Here is a 22952-nt window from a genome sequence, read left to right as displayed (position 1 = left end):
TTTACCTTGGCCAATCAAGACAGGAGGTGGTTAAAAGATCGATCAATGAAATGAGAGGCTTGTCTTTTCATGGGGCAGGAAGTCGGGAGTCAACCAATCATATTCCCTTGTTGGAGTCATCCGTATGATTCCACTTGACTAACATAACTTACTTAGACTTTTTAAATATTTCTATTCGTGATCGTTCAAAAAGTAGTTGAATTCTCAGTTTGTTACGTGCTGTTGCTACTGAACACAGCGATACAACCAATCTGATAAAGACGAAACAATTTAGTAATCCTGTCACGCAATATTAATGAACGATGTTCATAATTGCATTTATAGGTACCAGCATGATGATTCAGAAACATATGAAGATGCAGTTATATTTACAGTAACAGATGGATTCAATGCTGCAGATGGAGTGTTAAGAGTGCAGGTAATGAAAAACGTGAGCTAGACTTTAATTAGAACATTAATGCATTTTATATATTTGCATTCATGAAAAGAATATTTCAAACTTTAAAAGTTTAAATAACTAAAGAATTTCTGTCCGTCTTTTCATGCAGCTCTCTGTTGATGAGATCTAATCTATCTATCTATCTATCTATCTATCTATCTATCTATCTATCTATCTATCTATCTATCTATCTATCTATCTATCTATCTATCTATCTATCTATCTGCCTGTATGTGTACCTATTTATCCAGCTCTCTATCATTCCTCCACAACCTCATTTTTTGTGCACTTTAGTTGTCGGGCAATCACTTCTCATATTTTTCTTTTCAATGTCATGTGTATTCTCTCTTTGTCATGCGATGGTGAGGCTGCAGCAGAGATGAGGCATGCAGTGCTTAATTTGTGAAAGGCAGTGCCGGTGCCTGAACTGTGCTCTCCCTTCGCACTTGTATCTGATTTCTGACGGGTTTGCTGTCTTTTTCTTTCCCCTCCTTTCCAATTGTGTCTTTCCTTCTCCTTCACTCAGTAAATATCTGATAGAGGAAAATAAATGTGGGTCCCCAAAAATAAGCACTGGCATATCGATTGTAGCCATTTACTGCAAGCCAGGATGGCATGCAGATGTTAACTCTATAAATATGAAATTCCCCCGCTCTGATTAGAATCGACAGTGGAGCAGAATTCACAGTGGAAGAACCATTGCAAAATGTAGGGGCTACCACCGTGCCAAAGCAGCAGTTCCTGTCAAATCAGAACAACCTAACAGTATGCTGTATGAAACAAGCATTGGAATAGCCAATAGGTTTCGCCTTTGGGACCTTATAAGTATTTAGCCATGCAACAGCTGATGTTGTTGCACAAAGGATATTGTGCTGCATAACTAAATACTTATAAGGTCCAAAGGCGAGACCTATTGGCTATGCCAATGCTTGTTTAATAGTGGTAGTAGTACATAAAATATTGCACTGGTATTATCAAAGTAAAATACAATCTTGCAGAGAAGAGATGAAAATAGAAGTAAAATTAAGGTCACAAAGTTGCAAACAAATGACTAAAGAGAAAAAAGGCAACCAAAGAAATATGCACACCTCATGCAGTAGATTTTACGAAGAAATAGAGGGTTATAGGGCAATCTAGTGAGGAAGCTGGGTTTGTCACATTTATGGACGTCTTTAATTCAGCCTACTCACATTTTAGAAGTTCAGGCATCATTTAGATCTTCCAAAGTCCAGTTCACCACATCCACAGAGGAACCTTTCATTGCTCAGTGATGTAAGTCTTTACAGATGCAATCACAGTGTCAAACCCCTGAGGGGCCAGCTTAACCTTTGATCTTTACAAGATCGTTAAGGTGCCTATCTACAACTTGGATAATACTGAACTTACTATTTATTGCGCTATGGAACGTGCAGTGCGAGTAAATTATTATCATAGTGCAAAATTAAGTAATGATCCACCTATAAAGTAAGACATGAAATTACAGAATATGAAATCAATCAAAAATTGTCGATGTAGTGCTTCCTTTACTTAGTCACTGCATATGAGGTCCGGTTCAGTGCAGGATGTTACTCCACTCCATGTTTTCCTGCTTGTCAGCAGCGTTGTCCGTCGCAGGCTGAAGTCTTGCAACCGAGTAGGTATTCCAGTTATGCCATTGATGTCAGTAGACGTGAATAAGGGGCGGACCCTACCAGCTTCATGTTACTGCCAGGAACTTGATCTAGGCATATTTTCAAGACTAAATAGACTTAGAGTTTGTCTTGGAAAGAAGATGGAAATTGACTAGCAAGAGGCAAAAACAGGAACTCTGTTACAAATCCTAAAACCGCTTACCTACATCTTAATCCCCAAAATGTAAAAGTTTAAAAGCGGATGCTAGCAGAGTCGGAGCCAGAGCAGAGTGAGCAGAGTGTGCGAGTGCAAGTGTGAGCAGGTTCGGCGGCAAGAGGTGAGCTGCGTGCATTCAGCGGCAGCTCTCATACTCCGTGATTTGGCGAGAGGAGGAGGGAGGTGAGTGCCGGGCAGCACAACCCCGGCAAGGACTAGAGCAGAGCCTAGTCAAGCAAAGCAAGAGGTGAGCTGCGTACGTTCAGTGGCAGCTCTCAGACTCCGTGAATGGTGAGAGGTGGAGGGAGGGGAGCGCGAGCCCTGCGAGTACTATAGCTGAGCGCAGTGAAGCAAGGAGCAATGTGCGGGCTGTGCTGCTGCTGCTCTTTTCAAGAACTCGTGCTTGTGCTGGCATGCACCTTGCAAGAGGGAGCAGCGGCGCGTGGGCCATCTGTTTTCAATTAGCGCGTGCGCCGCTGCTCGCTCCCACAAAGTGGATGCCAGCACAAGCACGAGTGCTTGAAAAGAGCTGATCAATTTCTATAGCTCATCTCCTAGAGCAGCACATGGGAGCTGCCTAGGCGAGACCTAAAAATAAGTAGGCACATTTACAAGAAATAGTCAAAAGCAGGTAGGCAAAAAACCTTTTGATAAAGACACGTATCTGCTCTCCAGGTGTCATCTAGCTTTCCTACGGTTGTCTACTTAAGGGACAAAACAAGTTTGAACAAGTGCTTTGTCCTGTGTGGGAGAACCAGCTGTCTAGTTAGAGATGATCTGAATTGGACCCTGTAGAAGTCTTGGCTGAAGAGAACGATGGACCTTTGAAGCATGCCCTGAGACCTGTGGAGCTGTAGGAGAGACCAGGAGTGGCTTTCCCAGCACCAACATTTATTGTCCCTTAGGGCCATATGTAGGTAATCTACATTTACCGATTCTAAAATACCAAATTTTACGGATTCGGTATTTTAGAACCGGTAAATGCTATGTAGGAAAAAAATCGGTAAATTTTACCGAATCGGTAAGATTCGGTATTTAAGAATCGGTATTTACCGATTCAGTAATTCCCATTCATTCCTATTGGCCTGGAGGCCCATAGGAAAGAATGGGAAGCCATTCACTATTACCGATTCGGTATTTACAAAACCAGCCATCAACTAACAGCCTTCAATTTTACATAAAAAAATGTATATATGCCTTGTGGGATAAAACAATTGAACATTGTCCTTCAAGCTAGATAAACATAGGCAAACCCCAAAATGAGTGTATTTGGGACGCCTAGTGGAGAAAATTCTACTGCAGTACAAATCAATAAAGACTATCAATCCAAGATGGCCACCGGATGAGAGTTCCTCCACTGAGCTCCTGGGTTAGGGATCACCATATCGGTCAATATCCCTGTACAACGTGGCCATCCATCGCCCTGCTGCCCTCCTACATCATCACACAGCAACACAGCGCAAGCTTGGCCCCGTAGCACCGCACAGACCATCGTTCATGGACCTCTCTCACCTCAATTAGAACCGTTGGCCATTGATCAGGAAAGCTGGTGAGTCCGTTGGATGCCTCACTGCTGCTGACTGATTGACGGAGCACTAGCCGAGCGCTGCTCCTCGAATCCAGCCGACATCAACAGAAGGCTGGATATCCATCTCCGATGTGGGCTGCTGGGGGACTGACTGAGGATGATCGCCCAGACTCCGAGGTATCAGTCAGTAATTCCGCCCCCTCCCCCACTGCAGGCCATTCAACACCTTGGGTCTCGAGCCTGTGACCCACCGGGAACTGGCAGATTAGCGCAGAGCCCAAAGACGAGCTTCCAGCTGGCGACTGATACACCCAGCTTGAGCCAAGTCCCTGGGGAGCTGTTGCCGCCTCGCCCCCTGATGCACGTTCTTCCATACTGGGAACAATCACTGCAGAGGATTCTACGGAGCTGTGAAACGGCTGGGATCATCGGAGCTTGCCTTGCCCGAAGTCATAACCTATAAGTGCATCAACGCTGCAGAGGAGAAGCCTCCCTGCCGGGAGCGGCCATGCAGTATACCAATTTGCATGTACCAATTTGCATATATCGAGCCAAATCCATGGGGAGCGGTCACTACCTCGCCCCCTGATGCAGTTCTCCCATACAGGGAACGATCGCGCTCATCACAGCAGGGATGCTACAGAGCTGTGAAACGGCTGGGACCATCAAGGGCGAGCCTGTCCTGAAGTCATATTCTATAATTGCAACAACCCTGCAGAGGAGAAGCCTCCCATGCCGGGAGCGGCCTTTGGATTTGCATATACTGAGCATATACTGAGTGGGAAGTGTGTACCATCAGGATCATAGCTAGGGAAACCCCTCGATGTCCAGGCTGCAGGAGTGGGTCAAATATCAGAATTGTAGCTGTACAGTACAGCTGTTGGTCAGTGGCACAGCAGTTTTATTGCCCCCAGCCATTTTGAGCACAGAACTGCTCCCCTATACTGGCTCAAGCCTATTTCCCACGAAAATGGCAGCAACTGGCAATGGCAATAGAAAGAGGACTGCACCACAACAACAAACCAGGGTCTACAGCTGCACCCTGAGCCAGGCTCGATAATGTGGCGGCCATCTTGGAATGGCTCTGACCTGTTATTGTAGTCAATGAAAGACTTGGAATTGAAAAAGCACTGGGATTTACTTCTTACTTACGACCTAGCCAATATCTTAATATTTATTTCCTATAAGGATACTATCCAAATGATCACGGACATAAGGAAATCAATAACAAAAACACCAACAGGGACTACAGTCTACAGTAAAAAGATGATGTTTTTGGGAAAGGCAGTGGATTGCAGTATACATCAAAGAGGGTGCCACTACTACAGGACCACCCTGGAGTAGTGTATATGGGTCTCAATCTCTCAATCAAACTTCTCAATCTCCACTGCAGCCCTATCCTCTCAGACAGCCTCCTCAGACCATCACAAGTACTTTTGAGCCTCTGCCCCAACGCTTAGACAGTCAGCTCCTTCAAGGCAGTCCCCCAGGAGACACATGCTGCTGTGATGTGGTTCCCTGCCACTAAATGACCAAGTCAGTCATCATAGCTTCCCTCGCTTGGTAGGCGGAGACCCTTTCCCTTGCTGCTTACTGAACCATTTTGTTCCTATAGTGCCCAACCCTAGCCAGCATGGCAGGTCCTGGCCTGACCGTGACTGGAGAAAACTCATATACCCTGGTTTACCCCCTCTGTTCATGTTGATACATGTATTATTTGGAAGAAGGCCTCTGTAGTTCCATCTGGGGTGTTTCTTAGTCTTCTGTGTAACCTCCTCATCACAAGTGTTGTCCAAATGTAGTGCATCTCTATACCCAATTCTGTATGTATTCATGGTCAAATTATGGAGTGCAAGAAGTTGTGTTCGGCTTTTCCTAAGCTTCTTCCAAGAATAATAACTGAGCTTTTATGTTAGAATTTCTTTAGCTCTAGCAATGTTGTAAGGAAACGTGTTGGGAAAGCGTATGGTGCTTTCATAAGTTAACTTGCACATGCAAACATATTGGCAAATATACTTTACAATATTGTTGATGTGTTGACATTTCTGGAGCATGAGTAGATTCCTTGAGGTAATCTTAAAATGGGGTTATGATGTGGGAAACCACTTGGGAATTGTATTAAAAACTAAAAACATAAACTTCAAGAGGTAAACTAATTACATATTTAAGGCATTGATCTAGTACTAATAGATGTTAGAGCAGTGTGTTGTGATATATGGTGTCTCACTGAATAGAAGTGCAGCATTACACATGGCTATAAACACAAAAATAAAAACTCCCCATTGGATTATGGAATGTTTTCCAAAGCTATAAGTTTAGAATAATATTGAGCGATTAAGAAGCAGGTACATTGGTGAAGTCCAGCCAGCATGGAAATTTCAGAGAGACATGTAACACATACTTTTGGATAGACATCCTTTCAATTGTATCACAGTAGTGGACAACAGCAAGGACCTGACAACCACAGCACATATGTATGGAGAAGAATTAAATGGTGAATAAAGGCACAGATTTCAATATGATAAAATTATTAACCAAATCCCCAGTGTAAACTACATAGACCGAGAATTTGATATAGAAGCTCACGCCAAGTAGAATGCAAATGCAGTGTGTGTGGCTAACATAAAGCTATCACCAGTGACTTACAGAAACAGTGATTCACTCTCTCTTCATTTCACATTACGGTTCAACATTCAATCCACATTTTACACATGTCCAGCCTGGTGGCAGCTGGCTTCTGCCATATTGAAACAGGGGCTTATGAATAATTGTACAGTAAGTCAAAGAGGAAGTGCATCAAAAGAAGGTATCAGGTTGTGAGAAAATAGTTAGAACTAAGTGGTAGAATTTCTCCAATCACTGGTTAGTGCACAGCATAAACAGCAAAACATTCATGTCCCTGGGAAGATCTCATTTGAAGAAGGCTCTGTTAGAACCAGATTCCTCACTCCTGCTGGACGAAGAGGACACAAACAAGAACTCATCCATGGTTCACATAGCTTGAAGCTTTTTTGCACAATGAAAACTGGTTAAGTGGACCTCGTGTCAAAAACACTTTGCACTGGGCCAATGTGAAAAATCTATCCAACTGGGGAAGCACCATGAAATCTCCAGCACTAAGATACCCCTATGGGTGAAGGTGCTCTGCTATACAAATGCTTACTGATTGAGTAATTGGTTGATTGAAATCTAGGTTTGTCCAGCTTTTCGACCCAAAAACAACAGCTTCAGCAGGAGCTTGACAACGGTACATCCAACTCGTGATGGACCCTCACTGGCCACAGCCTTGGACCTTGTGCCACTAGAAACCGGGCCGTCTGTTTCAGAGACTGTGTTAGGGGTAAAATATGAAAGGGCCATTTCTGATGTTCAAATAACAAGCCTTGTTATTGTATCCACTCAAGAACTGCAGTAAATAAAGGTCCAACAATGTTATTTACTAAATAGGATCAGAGAAGACATCGCCTACCTGAGCAAGGACGACAGTGTTTGAGAAAAATAATGTTTAGAATTTAAAATTTGCAGCACATTTCAAATGAAACATATCCACATAGAATGCATAGTACTGAATTAATGGAATGGTTTTGTTGCAAGTTGTCTCTTACGGCAGTAGATCCTAATGACAAGTACAAATGAGGGATGCAATCTCTAAAACAGTAAGTCTGGTTTTCATCAAGAGTATCAAAGTAACACAAGAAGGGAGTGAAGAGGTATTGCTCAAAAGAGCAGAAGAGGTGGATATGTCCTCCTCAAGTTATTCTGGCAAAAAACAAAGGGATCCACCCTTATGGGAAAGTATAAAGTGTTCCTCCAGACTACGTGTGTCTCTACAATGGTGGAAAGCACACAGCTTTGTTTAAATACCCCTCACTCTCCAAAAAGACCCTTGGCGGCATGCTTCTTCATCGGGGTCTTCCCGGCCAAGTGCGGGACCGGCGTGCCATGACCTACGACTATGTGGGAGCACTGGTTATGAAAAACAATGCAATGTGTGGTGTAGGAGTGTGAGTGGAGGCATCAGAAGTGAGTGAATGGTGAAAAAAAAATACCTGGCTCCGTGGAAAAAAAAATGTTAATGTTCCTTTGAGCTGGTAGCGTTAAAAGTGGGAAATGAGATGCAGATACATTGCTTTAATGAGCAGTGTCTCCTGTGTCGACATGTTTCGAAGACCTCCCCTGGCTTCTCATCAGGACCTAGAAGAGATCCCTTCTATACTCAAATCAAAACAACTGTGTATTTACATATAATCCTTACTAAGTGGTGCACATGAATTTAACATGCACAGTATAACATACCCCTGTAGGTATATTGCTGAATGGGTTCTGGAAGAATACAAACTGAGTTAAAATAACATAACACATCCAAAATACACCATATGTGGTGTTGACCTGTAAAGAAAAGTGATATATTTCTGTGATATATTTGTATTGCCTTCATCTATTATAATTGGTAATCAGTGATGTGTTATGCTTGCGAGATGGGACAATACAAAAAACACACACACACAAAACATAAAACACACAGTCTATATCTAAAGAGCGTCTGGTGTGCATATCCATATGATAACTATAACTGAGAGTTTCTGTTAAATATATCTCTCCTTACTCTTATATCGCCCAGATAATGCCCCATGAGCTTTCAGAATGGGAGGGAAGGGGTACCTAGGGTCACACACTGCTAAAAGAAATTGAAAAAGAAAAACTGTTGGGTTTGAGATCCTTCCTAATTGAGCAGCATTTCACTGTTGCAAATCGGCTGTGCCATACTTACAATATCAGATTACCTTGTCACCAGAACATGCCTAACTGTGGCTCAGTGGAACATTGAGCCAGTGTGGGCAATGTCCTTAAATACTGAGCAAAATTGGTAGTTTTACCGCCAAAAAACTCCACTAATTGGTACACACACTAGACCGTCATAAAATCCAAGATGGTGACCTAGAATGGCGCCTCCAGCTGAATGTGTTTGTTCCTCGCTTCCTGTTGCTCTAGGGTGTTTGTTCCTCTCTTCCTGTTGCTTAAGGGTGGCTGATGTATAGCCCTACAAGCGAAAAAGACTAGTGCGCTAACTAAAAGGACACTACCTCTTCCTAACTCTTTAAACTATCCAAGCGTAAAGTGTGGACCAGCCGGATAATGAAAAAAATAATAATAATATTAAAAATAAAGTAAACCAGGTCTGGGCAACTATTTACTAATGGTACATGTAATCGCATTTATGGTAGACATTGTACCAAGGGAGGGTGCAGTCAAACATGCGGATTGCTCCAAAGTGTTTTTTTCATGTTTCATAATATGCACGACAAAAAGTTGCATCAAAAGATTTTTATGTCGAGGACATATAGTGGTAATGGCACCTCTCTACAGAAGGGTGAGCTCAAGATGGCAAAAGTGAATAGGAGTGGAAAAATGTGTGGCAGAACATTAAATTCCACAGGGTAATGTACAGGTAACATTATTTCAGGGATGTTTTTCTGCTGGCCCCAATTGTTTAATAGAAGGATGGCTAACCTAAGGGTTCTGCCCAGTCGTTTCAAGAGATTCTATGCAGTGTATTTGCAGTAGTTTTCTCTTCCCAGAAATAGCGACAAAAAGATACCAATAAGCTGAAATTGTCCCCGTGGGATGTCATCATTCAGACCTGTAATGTGTGTTCCCAAGCAGAACACCTACTGCTGTTCCTTCTCGAGAAGACCATGTTCACTGTTCAGTTGTTCGATAATGGTCCACTGTATGTCTTCCATTGTGTGTTGGGTTGTCAAGTAGTGGGTATCCATTTTTGTAGTGCTTCTTTTGCAACCTACGTTGCTCCTGTGCTCTCCTATACATGTCTTGACAGGTCTAGTTGTCCTTCCCACATATTCTATTCCGCATGGGCAAGTGATGATATTAACCACATTCTTACAGTTGCAGTTCAGAAATCTCCTCTGCTCCTTTTCCATACAATTCCTGAATTTTATACTTTTGCTTTTCTTCATCAGGTGGCGAGTGCTGCAATTACTACAAGGACAATGGCCCTTCACTGGGGGTAGGAGGGTATTTTCTGTCTCAATTGCTAAGGTGTCTTCTTTTTTTTTGTGGACCAGCATGTCCATCAGTCTCCTTCCCCTTTTGTGTACAAACTTCGGTTTGGGAAGGTTGAGTTTTCCGCATGCCAGGAGTCTTCAATGTTTGTTTACGATGTTTGTCACTTGATTGGAGTTGGCATTGTAAGTAGTGACACATAGTGGTCTCTCTTCTGGGTCCTTAGTAGGCCTGGGCGGTAAATTCTATTCCGCTTGCGGAATTTGGGTAAATGTGCGTTCTGCGGAGAATGTGGAATTGCCAAAAATTCGGCAATCGTGACTTTGCAGATTTTTTTGCTTCTTCCTTCTTTCAAAATTCGCGTTCGTAAGATATTTCTCCCCGAGCACGCAAACAGCGTTCGCGAACAGGAATAAAGCATCACAAACGGACGGAACAAGCAATTTCGCGTGTTCACAGAACTTTTGCATGCTCGCTGAGATTTTATACTGTTTTGTGGAGCTTTGCGTAGCGCGACTACGCAAATTCCGCCCACTCCTAGTCCTCAGGTACTCTCTGTTCCAGCAGTGCTTCCCTATTGTTGTTACATGCCCTCTTCATGGCTCTGTCAATGATTTGTGTAGGGTTGTTACGTTTCTTTAGTTTCTCTTGTAGATCAGTAGCCTGCCTCTTGAAGTCTTTAATCTCCGTACAGTTTCTCCGCAAGCGGAGCAACTGTCCGTATGGGAGATTGTCCCAAAGGTGGCAGGGATGGAAGCTGTAATATAACAGCAGACAGTTCTTTGCTGTAACTTTGAAGTAAGTGGTAGTCTTTAAAGTGTTATGAAAAATTAAGGGTTCCCTTTTCATATGTTTTTAGTAAGGAGACTAAGGTCTCTAAGGGATACAAGTCAGGGATAGTTGGTGAGACATAAGTTGTATCTGAGATTGTGTAAGGATTAACAAATTTACAATTTCAGCAAAATAAATCTATTTCAAGAATTTAAATCATGCATCGAGTGGAGCCAATGAGAATGTGCAGACAGAAAGATTTATCAAGTATATCTCCAAGATTTATTATCTATTTATACAAATGTTGATTAAAAACATCACATTTATTCATAAAAAACATTTCATGATTGAAAACAATATATATTTGAACAAAGAAAATATGTTGACGCAGCGTTTCGGTGATATAGATCGTCACCTTCTTCAGGACAATATTTCATTTAAAACCACTCTGAATGAGCTGCTGGAAAGTCGCTTTTATCAATGGGCGATTTCAAGCTATCCCAATATTTACATAATTTCTCGTTCTTATGACTGTTACTTTTAGTCAAAGGAGTTTATATTTTCTTCTTCTTGTTACAGACCCTCAGGGTGATTTATCAATGTTCACTGGATTTCTTGTATTTAAATCCTTAGAAGGACGGTCGTTACTTTATTTACTCAAAATGGATGAAATTGCCTTCCTGACAAATCTGTGTGCGGGGTGCAAACTTATGGTTGCTTTCTAGATGATGAAGCGGTGCTTTTGTTTGTAGCAGTGCTTGCTCCAATTTTTCAAAAATTGTTCTCTGCTTCAAAAAACGTCACCTTCACGGACCGTCCTTCAGGGCTGTAAACTGAAAACTACTGCAAATACAATGCATAGAAACTCTTGAAACGACCGGGCAGAACCCTTATGTTAGCGAACCTTCTATTAAACACTTTGGGCCAGCATAAAAACACCCCAAAAATATTGTGGCATGTACATGACCCTGTGGAATTTAATGTCCTGCCACACGTTTTTCCACTCCTATTCACTTTCGCCATCTTGAGCTCACCCTTCTGTAGGAAGGTGTTATTACCACTATATGTCCTCTACATAAAAATCTTTTGAAGCAACTTTTTGTTGTGCATATTATGAAACATGAAAAAAACACTTCCGAGTAATCTGCATGTCTGGCTGCACACTCCCTTGGTACGATGTCTACCATAAACCTGATTACATATACCATTCATAAATAGTTGCACAGACCTGGTTTACTTTATTTTTAATATTATTATTATTTTTTGCATTATTCGGCTGGTCCACATTTTACGCTCGGCTAGTTTAAAGAGTCAGGAAGAAGTAGTGTCCTTTGAGTTAGCGCAGTAGTCTTTTTCGCTCCTAGGGCTATACAACAGGCACCGTTGAGAAACAGGAAGTGAGGAACAAACACCTTTGAGCAACAGGAAGTGAGGAACAAACACATTCAGCCGGAGGTGCCATTCTAGGTCACCATCTTGGATTTTCTGAAAGTCTAGTGTTTGTACCAATTAGTGCAGTTTTTTGGCAGCAAAACTTCCAATTATGCTCAGTATTTAAGCACACTGCCCACACTGACTCAATGTTACACGGAGTTGCGGAGAGGCAGTGTTCTGGTGAGGAAGTAACCTTGATATTGTAAGCAAGGCACAGCCGATTTGCAACAGGGAAATGCTGCTCAATTAGGAAGAATCTCAAAACCAACAGTTTTTCTTTTTCTTTTCCAATTTTTTTTAACAGTGTGTGACTATATGTACCCCTTCCCTCCTGTTTTGAAGGCTCATGAGGCATTATCTGGGCGATATGAGAGTACGTGAACAGTCTAAACTTTGGAGGCTTATTCATCTGTCACTAAACTGTTTTTTGAAGGAGAGATATATTTAACAGATACTCTCAGTTATAGTTATCATATGGATACGCACACCACGCGATCCTTAGATATAGAGTGTCTGTTTTATGTTTTGTGTGTATGTTTTTGTATTGTCCCATCTTGCTGGCATAACACAGCACTAATTACCAATTATAATGGATAAAGATAAGAAAAATATATCATAGAAATATATCACTTTTCTTTACAGGTCAACACCACATATGGTGCAGTTTGGATGTGTTATGTTATTTTATCTCTGTTTTAATTCTTTCAGAACCCATTCAGCAATATACCTACAGGGGTATAGTATACTGTGCATGTTAAATTTATGTGCACCACTTAGTAAGTATTATATGTAAATACACAGTTGTGTTGATTTGAGTGTAGAAGGGATCTCTTCTTGGTCGAGATGAGAAGCCAGGAGAGGGCTTCGAAACATGTTGACACAGGAGAGACTGCTCATTAAAGCACAGTATCTCCATCTCATTCCCCCCTTTTAACGATACCAGCTCAAAGGAACATTAACATTTATTTTTTCAACTGAGCCAGGTATTTTTTTTATTTTTTACCATTCACTCCCTTCTGACCCTACCTCTCACTCTCCTACACCACACATAGTATTGTTTTTCATAACCAGTGCTCCCAGGTAGTCGTAGGTCGTAGCATGCCCCGTCCCGCAGAGGGGCGGGAAGACCCCCGATGATGAAGCATGCCATCAAGGGCCCTTTTGGTGGGTGAGGGGTATTTGTGCTTTCTTTAATTGAGAGTGGCCTAAATTACACAGCAAGGGGTGAGAACTGTTGTTCTCTATTGTTTTCAACCATGACGAAAACCTCTCATACTGACTGCGTATGTGTTGAGTCCATGTATAGCAGACTAGCAGCCCGTCCCGACGTTGTCCGGGTATGAATTGCTGCCGGCCAGTTGTATATTGTTTTGTAGTATTTCGTTTTGATAGCATTTCTTATCTGTGACAGGCCTGTGAAACGCTCCGATTCACAGTGCACTGCTGATGCACTTAAGAGTGCGCGTTCAGTAGTGTGTGAACTCGAGTTTCCCTACTTTTCTTTCCTTGCAATATTATATAGCGTGAACTTGACAACATGGCATGAGCACAATTTACATTACAGAAGAACACATTCAATTGTGGTAGGCACGGGGAGACAAAGCGATTTGCCTGGAATCACAGGATGTTGAGCTGATGCCGAGATTCGAACGTAGCTCCCCAGCTCTAAAGTTTGCAATTCTAGAACTTGTGGCGGGAGGTGTGTCTAAAAGTGTATGTTGGTGCTGGCCATCAATGAGAGAGACCTGTGCATTTTTCAAATGGGTGGTGCAAAAATATGAGTATGTTGCTGGAGATGTGGGCCGCTGTGCCACCAATGTACTTTACGGGGGAGGGTAAACATCCATTATTCCGCAACTTTCTTTCCGCATACCATCACTCTGCATACTTTCATTACGAAAGTACCATGACTCCGCAATGCCATTATAATGCATGGCATTACATTCTATATGCTTTTACCACACATACATTTACAACAAAATTCGTTGTAAATGCATGAATGGTAAAAGCATGTTTTTTTTAATGTTTGGATAAGGTAAGTATGGGTATAGGGGTATATGTTTTGGGGTACTGAGGCATATGTTTTGGGGTGTTCGGGTATTTTAAGGGTTCAGATATAGTTTTGGGTTATGGGGTACAGGAGTAGTTTTAGGGTTTAGGAATAGGTATGGGTTTTGGGGTACAGGGTATTTTTAGGGTTCAGGGCTAGGTTTGGGTTTTGGGGTACAGGGGTATTTTTAGGGTTCAGGGCTATGTTTGGGTTTTGGGGTACATGGGTATTTTTAGGGTTCAGGGGAAGGTTTGGGTTTTGAGGTACAGGGGTACAGAGGTATTTTAAGGGTTCAGGGCTAGGTTTGGGTTTTGGGGTACAGTGGTATTTTTAGGGTTCAGGGGTAGGTTTGGGGTACAGGGGTATTTTTAGGGTTCAGGGGCAGTTTTGGGTTTTGAGGTACAGGGGTATATATAGGGTTCAGGGCTAGGTTTGGGGTACAGGGGTATTTTAAGGGTTCAGGGGCAGGTTTGGGTTTTGAGGTACAGGGGTATTTATAGGGTTCAAGGCTAGGTTTGGGGTACAAGGGTATTTTTAGGGTTTAGGCATAGGTTTGGGTTTTGGGGTACAGGGTATATTTATAGGGGTAAGATGGGTTAGTGTATAAGGGTGTTGGGGTATTTTAAGGAGTAAGGGTGGGTAATGATTATGGGGTGCAGGGGTATTTTAAGGCAGCAGGGTGGGATTAGCACACGATATGAGACACGGCATGAAGAGCGGAACGTACCACATGCCCCCAGCATTTGTCACGCCCCCAGCACACGCCCACAGCACAACGCAGACTCGCCCACAAGGGACTACTTTGCGGGCACGGTTCTTTTACCTTTTAAATGTATATGGTGAGCGTCTGCATAGCCTATGTCATTCTGCTGCAACTGCCCTTTCCAACGCTGTATTGGATGTTGTGATTGGTGCTGTGGTTCCTGAGATTACCCGCCTCAAAGGTTTGGGCTCTCTCTTTATTAGATTAGTATGGATGGACTAATTACATGTTTTGGTATTTTGCAGTAAAACTAAAATGAATACATTTGAGTACTTTTTGAACTGGAATAAATTAGAGGGGAACACCAGAAATCATTTACATTAAATGGCACAATATTATATTAGTCTAACAGTCCATAACATTCCTTTTTAGAGTAAGATTAAATAGAAATATGTACTAGCAGCCCGTCCCGACCTTGCCCGGGAGCAACAGGCTTCCCCGACCCCCACCCGCCCCGACATTGTCCAGCAACCCGGGCCCCCGCCTGGCCCGTCCCCCGCCTGCCCCGCCCACGCCTGCCCCGACCCCGCCTGCCCCAACATGGGTCCCCTTACCTCAGCCGCCGCTCCTCCCGCCTGTCCACTGCTGATATACAGCTTTAAATATGTCTGTTCTTGTTTGCAGAGGTGTACAGCTGACCAATCCGTTCTACAGAATGTACATTGGCTGGGAAAGCTTACATCATAGCTAATCTTTTTGGCCTAGAGGTGTGTTAATGTTTCACCATAAAAACACAGGATCATTCTCTTTTCTCCTGTAGCCCGGGCCCCTGCCCAGCACGTCCCCCGCCTGACCCGACATGGGTACCCTTACCTCAGCCGCCGCTCCTCCCGCCTGTCCGCTGCTCGCACTGCCACTGGCCTGTTCGCTGCTCCTCACGTCACCGCTCCTCCCCCGCGCCATGTCCGCCACTCCCTTACCTCAGCCGCCGCTCCTCCAGCCTGTCCGCTGCTCGCACCGCCGCTGGCCTGTCCGCTGCTCCACTTATTTATTTATTTATTTATAAAGTTTTATATAGCGCAAACTTGATCCCGAAGGATATCAGAGCGCTTTACAATTTGATGCAAAGGTAACAAATCAGAACATTATATTATCCAGGCGGTGATATGAATTGTAGACATAAGGCAGACTGCTCCCAACCCCCTCCTGCCCTCCACACAGAAACCCAAAAGCAAGCCAGGAGCACCACAAAAACAAGCCAGAGCAAAAACCCTTGGAGATTGCTCCCCACATCTCCCTCTGCAATGTCACCACACACAGAAAAACCCTGCAAAAGACAAACCTGCGGACATACCCCCCATACTGGCCAGCCCCGCTGAAAGTGAAAAACATACATTGCTATGCAGCAAAAACTATCACGCCATGCAGAAACAAACCCATGCGGGACCGCAATGGGAAACCCCACAAGCCTCGCAAACAGAAAGAATCGGACACCCCATAAATCTCTGCAAGTCAAAAACAGCACCCCTCCGCACCCCAACCCCCAAGCCTGCCGTGCATCAAATGTCGTCCCCTGGCCGACACCATCCCTCCACCCATACCCCCCTATGCCCTGCAAAATCAACATCAAATCTCCAAGATTATCTTCAGCCGCAACGGCTAATCTAGAAATTAGAAATAATTTTCAATTATGGCATTAAAGCTACGGTGGAATAGCTCAACCATTCAATCTTCCCTGGTCGATGTAATGAGCAGGAATGATGCATCTATAAATGCTGCATGGTGCTAAAGCCCTGCGCCATGTCCGCCGCTTCTCGTCGCGCTCCTGGACATATATATATATATATATATATACATATTATTTACAAAACATATACAATATTTTTACCGTAGGATATCGAAAGGGTTACATTTATTGTAACGACTCCAGTGAGTGCAACAGTAGGGAAAGCATTGGATAGCGTAGAGGTAAAAATTACTATTCCAACTCCAGGGAGTGCAACAGTAGGGAAAACAAGGGCTAGCATAAGGGTAAAAATTACTATTACCACTCCAGAGAGTGCAACAGTAGGGAAAGCGTTGGATAGCGTAGGGGTAAAAATTACTATTCCCACTCCAGACAGTGCAACAGTAGGGAAAGTGTTGGATAGCGTAGGGGCTAAAATTACTATTCCAACTCCAGTGAGTGCAACCGTAGGGAAAGCGTTGGATAGCGTAGAGGTAAAAATTACTATTCCCACTCCAGAGAGTACAATAGTAGGGAAAGTGTTGGATAGCGTAGGTGTAAAAATACTATTCCCACTCCAGAGAGTGCAACAGTAGGGAAAGTGTTGGATAGCGTAGGGGTAAAAATTACTATTCACACTCCAGAGAGTGCAACAGTAGGTAAAGTGTTGGATAGCGTAGGTGTAAAAATTACTATTCCCACTCCAGAGAGTGCAACAGTAAGAAAAGCATTGGATAGCGTAGGGGTTAAAATTACTATTCCAACTCCAGTGAGTGCAACCGTAGGGAAAGCGTTGGATAGCGTAAGGGTAAAAATTACTATTCCAACTCCAGAGAGTGCAACAGTAGGGAAAGAGTTGGATAGCGTAGGGGTAAAAATTACTATTCCAACTCCAGAGAGTGCAATAGTAGGGAAAGCGTTGGATAGCGTAGAGGTAGAGGTAAAAATTACTATTCCCACTCCAGAGAGTGCAAAAGTCGGGAAAGCGTTGGATAGCGTATGGGTAAAAATTACTATTCCCACTCCAGCGAGTGCAACAGTAGCGAAAACAGTGGATAGCGTTGGGGTAAAAATTACTATTACCACTCCAGAGAGTGCAACAGTAGGGAAAGCGTTGGATAGCGTAGAGGTAAAAATTACTATTCCCACTCCAGTGAGTATAACAGTAGGGTAAGCGTTGGATAGCGTAGGAGTAAAAATTACTATTCCAACTCCAGAGAGTGCAACAGTAGGGAAAGCATTGGATAGCGTAGGGGTAAGAATTACTATTCCCACTCCAGTGAGTGCAACAGTAGGGGAAGCGTTGGATAGCGTAGGGGTAAAATTTACTATTCCCACTCCAGTGAATGCAACAGTAGGGAAAGCGTTGGATAGCGTAGGGGTAAAATTTACTAGTTCCCACTCCAGTGAGTGCAACAGTAGGGAAAGCGTTGGATAGCGTAGGGGTAAAAATCACTATTCCCACTCCAATGAGTGCAACAGTAGGGAAAGCGTTGGATAGCGTAGGGGTAAAATTTACTATTCCCACTCCAGTGAGTGCAACAGTAGGGAAAGCGTTGGATAGCGTAGGGGTAAAAATTATTATTCCCACTCTGAGGAGTGCAACAGTAGGGAAAGCGTTGGATAGCGTAGGGGTGAAAATTACTATTTCCACTCCAGTGAGTGCAACAGTAGGCAAAACGTTGGATAGCGTAGGGGTAAAAATTACTATTCCAACTCCAGTGAGTGCAACTGTAGGGAAAGCGTTGGATAGCGTAGGGGTAAAATTACTATTCCAACTACAGTGAGTGCAATAGTAGGGCAAGTAAATACTTCTTATTTAAATATAAATATTAGAAATAGTAACACCAATTTCAAAATAATTACAATATTTTACAATTGTGTAAAATATATTAAATAATCAATTTAGAATACAAATAACAATTATTTAATAATAAAAATTACCTACTAATAGTAATTATTTACCTAATAAAAATAAAATAATTAACAATTTAAAAGTATTTAAAAAAATTAACTCAATACATTTTTTATTCAAAAATGTAATTACTTACAATTAAATGACTTCACAAGCTATTCCCCTAAAACACACAACCCACTACAGAAATTAATTTAATAAAAGTAACAATTATTAATTAATCAATTACAAGAAATTTCAAAATATATTTTAATTAATTACAAATTAATAATTAATTTATGATTAATTCTAAATAAATACCAATAATTAAAATGACATATTTAAATAATTATAATTAAATTCCCACCCTATTCCCCTATAAACCCACAGCCTGCTACAGAAAATACATTACTAAAATTAACATATTTATCAATTAATCAAATAAATTTAATTACCAATTATATTTTAATTAATTGCCAATTAATAATGAATTAACAATTAATTCTAAATAAATACCCAAAAATTAAATTACATATTTAATTATAATAAAATTAATTCCCACCCTATTCCCCTATAAACCCACAACCCACTACATAAAAAAATTAATAACATTAACATATTTATCAATTAAACAATTAAAATTAATTACCAATTATATTTTAATTAATTGCCAATTAATTAACAATTAATTCTAAATAAATAACCAAGAATTAAATTACATATTTAATTAATTATAATACAATTACTTTCCACCCTATTACCCTATAAACCCACAACCCGCTACAGAAAATAAATGACAAAAAATAAAATATTAATCAATTAAAATTAATTAGCAATTATATTTTAATTATTACCAATTAATAATAATTTAACAATTAATTCTAACTAAATACCAATAAATAAATAACATATTTAATTAATTATAATTAAATTACTTCCCACCCTATTCCCCTATAAACCCACAACCCGCTACAGAAAATAAATTACAAAAAAAAATATTAATCAATTAAAATTAATTAGCAATTACATTTTAATTAATTACCAATTAATAATAATTTAAAAATTAGTTCAAACTAAATACCAATAAATAAAATAACCTATTTAATTACTTATAATTAAATTACTTCCCACCCTATTCCCCTATAAATCCACAACCCGCTACAGAATTATATCACACAAAAATTAAACATTAATATTAACTTACCTTAAATTCGATATTTTTATTGTCTTTATTCTGTCTAGTCGATATTATGTCATTCTATATTTTTGATTTGATATTATTGCTATTCTAGTCGATATTAATTTATTCGAGTCGATATTTTTGTAGTCTATATTATGTCTAGTCGATATTATGTCTATTCTATATTTTTGACTCAATATTATGTCTAGTCGAAATGAAAAACTCGATATTTTGACTAGTTACCAATAAAGGGTATATGTAGGAGTAGAGCTACTATGACATTGCTGTTAGCAGAAGTACAAGGGTATTGATATTGATATATGTATAGGTTCTTAGATGAAGACATGATTCGAGAACAAGGATAAAGAAAAATAATGGTGTAGGAGGAGTGGAACCAGGGATAAAGACAGAAAGGAAGAAAAACGAGGAGATGGTAAGGTTTGAAAAGGAAGGTAAACAAAGGAAGGAAGCAGGAGGCTACATTGATTCCCCTCATAAAAGAGTAACAAGACATCTATGTCCTCCTTAAAAAAGGAGAGTGGCTGTTGGGAATTTTGTACGTATTAAGGACATTTATCCTGATGGATATGGCGCTCTGTTTTTGCTATTCGTTTGAAAAAAAATAAGGAAATAAGTTCATGGAGTAAGTTTCTCCAGAACAGGTTTTCTTAAATACATTTTACTCTAGAACCACAAGAGCAATTTGCAACCTTTCAATTAATAATGAGACCACATCTGCTGCTTATAAGTGATGTTTGGTTGGTTGTGCCTGCTGGTGGGGCATTAGGGAGCCTTTCATTGCCTGGCTGTAGAACTGGCCTTGCCTGCTAATGAAGAGGAATACATCTAAACTCTACAAGAAACAATCTTCTCAGCTGCTGTTTATAGCCTTTAAATAGCACTTTATTGTGATACCTTGGCTTCCAAACTAGTTGGGTAATGATAAGCTGTGAATTGTACTGACAATTTTCTCACCTTCCTCCTCTATTTCTTGAATTAAGATCACCCCAGTCAATGATGAACCACCAGAGCTACATGGAAAATTAAAATCGGGCCTTGAGTGTCCAGAAGGGGGACGTGTCCTCATCACAGCAGAATATCTCTATGCGACTGATGCAGACAGTGATGATGCTAAGCTGACGTATATGATTGCTCGCGCCCCAGTGTACGGAATGATGCAGAAATCAGGCATGATGGCTGACAAATTTTCTCAGCTCGATGTTACTCAAGGATTGATTTCTTATGTCCACACTGGTAAATATTAATTTTACCATAATTCTGTAATGACCATGCTAGTGTGATCAATGATGATTCATTTTTGTCTATTTTTACAAAGGATTTTTTAACATTAGGGGACTTATGTTTTCAGGATTGCTATGTCTCTTTAAACAATTTAAAAATGATAACAGGAGAGTGATGTAGTAACGTAGTGGTAAATTGATCAATTGTATACCTTCTGAAAAATAGATTCCTCACAAATTAATTTATTTTTAAATGTGTAAGTCTTACAATCTTGGCTGTGGTTTATTGTGAGATTTGTCACTTGGCTGTTGAAATGTAAATGTGCTTTTGGATATGCTTTCAGTGCTCCTGTGACAACAAATGGGTTCTCTCGGCAGTGTGTATTGATAACAGCAAAGAGGATGAACACCTTCGAAGTTTTTAGCTAGGGAAGCAATCGTGACAAGTGATCATCTATCAAAGATGCACCATATTTGGTTTGTTTTGTGGACTTTCCCACATGAGAAATGTTGCAGCACATCTGTGAATTATCATCTATACAACATAGGTGTCCTAGAGGAGGCACTAAATGAAGAGACAAAATAAATAAATGTATAACTTGGCCTATGTGTCAGGAAGACAAGCAACAGAGAAAATAACATGCTAGAATTTCCAGCTCCAAACTGACCTGGCATTTACTTTCGCCACCCCTTTATCCCCTCTCCACGCACTTCGCACACAATAAGGATGAAATCTGGCTGGTGGTTCAGTTTCTTTCAAAAATATCCATTGGTTCTAAGCTCACTGTTGGGTCAAATTTCAACAGTGTCAATAGTATTCGAGCATCACCGTGATCAACCATAACACCCGCGTACATGGTTGTAAAATACCAAATAAAATTAGAATCACAGGAAAGTATTTCAGAAAACTCTCATCAAAGATCCATATACACTTATGGGTATTATAGTCTATAATATTTAAATGTGAATCCAGCAGTTCGATCTGTATCATGCTACAACTCCTAAGAGTATCCACTGTAATGGCAGCAAGGTGATCACAACCACAGAAAAAAGTGAAGTTAAATAAGGCAAATGACTTGCATTATATCACTTCATTAGCTACTAAATCTAGCAGAAATCAGTGCTTGGCAGATGTGTATTGTCCATTGATCACATCTGTACAATTGTTCTCTCAGCCTTTTCAACAGTGCATTTAGGACAAGCAGTGAGAAGGGTCTATTAGTTACTCGAATAAAAATAAACCTTTTATGTGCATCCAGTGTTTTGAATAAGGGTGAATATCAAACCATTCACAAATCTTTCCATACATTTATTTTCAAATAAATATGACTTAAGGAGAGCCAGTGCCAAGTAAGATGTTTCATCTTAGACAGAGTATTGAATGGTGCTGCTCTGTGTACTTCCATGTATTTACTGATTGGTGCTGGTGGCATTATTCCAGTTGTTTAACTTATCACACATTTATTGCTAATTACATTGCTTATATGTCTTTTTTTATTGTTTTATTGTGTTTTTCCCCCTTAGACTGTCTTTCAGAAGTAACAGTTCATGGTTACTATAGGAGAGTTAACACAATGAACAAGTTTAAACCAACAGGAGCGCCTAGCGTAGAACAGGGCAGCACAAAGAAATTAAATGTATTCAGAACAGGCATGAACTGTGACAGTTTGTGCCATCGCTCTGTAGAAGGCATGCTTATACCTCTAGAAGTTGGATACCAGCGCACAAAAACCTTCAAGGGCCACATCCCCACAACTCAAAACATCAAGTCCAGGTGGAATGTCACGGCAGCCCTTCCAGATCTCAATCTAGAAGCTTCAGCTTATAGGCCTAGTCTGTCGGGGGTTCCAGCAGTGAACAGCCAATGCTTTACGCAGTGGATGTCCACTCTGAGAGATCGCTTTTCATCCCCTGGCTCACAAACCAACCAACCATCTAAAAAAACCTCCGCTCCATGGTACACCCAAAACCTAAAAGGAATTCACAGCCACTGCAGACACTGGAATGTAGATGGCGACAAAAATATGGACAAGTTGAACTAACCAAATGTAAAGCCGCTCTTAAAAACTACCATCAACAAATTAAAATGGCCAAGAAATCATACTTTATCAAATTGCTTAAACTGGCTAACTTTA

The 22952-nt window shown here is 41.0% G+C and overlaps 1 protein-coding gene across 1 annotated transcript in view; it reads left to right on the top strand.

The window, feature by feature from the left end:
* LOC147747319 (FRAS1-related extracellular matrix protein 1-like) overlaps positions 1-22952 on the top strand; it is a 1022199-nt gene that overhangs the window by 298475 nt on the left and 700772 nt on the right. Inside the window, exons 14-15 of the mRNA XM_086953165.1 lie at positions 325-418; positions 20578-20830. Of these exons, the coding sequence (XP_086809291.1) occupies positions 325-418; positions 20578-20830 (347 nt within the window). The remainder of the gene's footprint in view (positions 1-324; positions 419-20577; positions 20831-22952) is intronic.

The sequence above is a fragment of the Lissotriton vulgaris genome, chromosome 1_1 (assembly GCF_964263255.1).
Source record: "Lissotriton vulgaris chromosome 1_1, aLisVul1.2, whole genome shotgun sequence".
Classification (NCBI taxonomy): Eukaryota; Metazoa; Chordata; class Amphibia; order Caudata; family Salamandridae; genus Lissotriton; species Lissotriton vulgaris.
The sequence above is the reverse complement of the archived record's forward strand: the minus strand, read 5'-3'. Positions and strand labels throughout refer to the sequence as shown.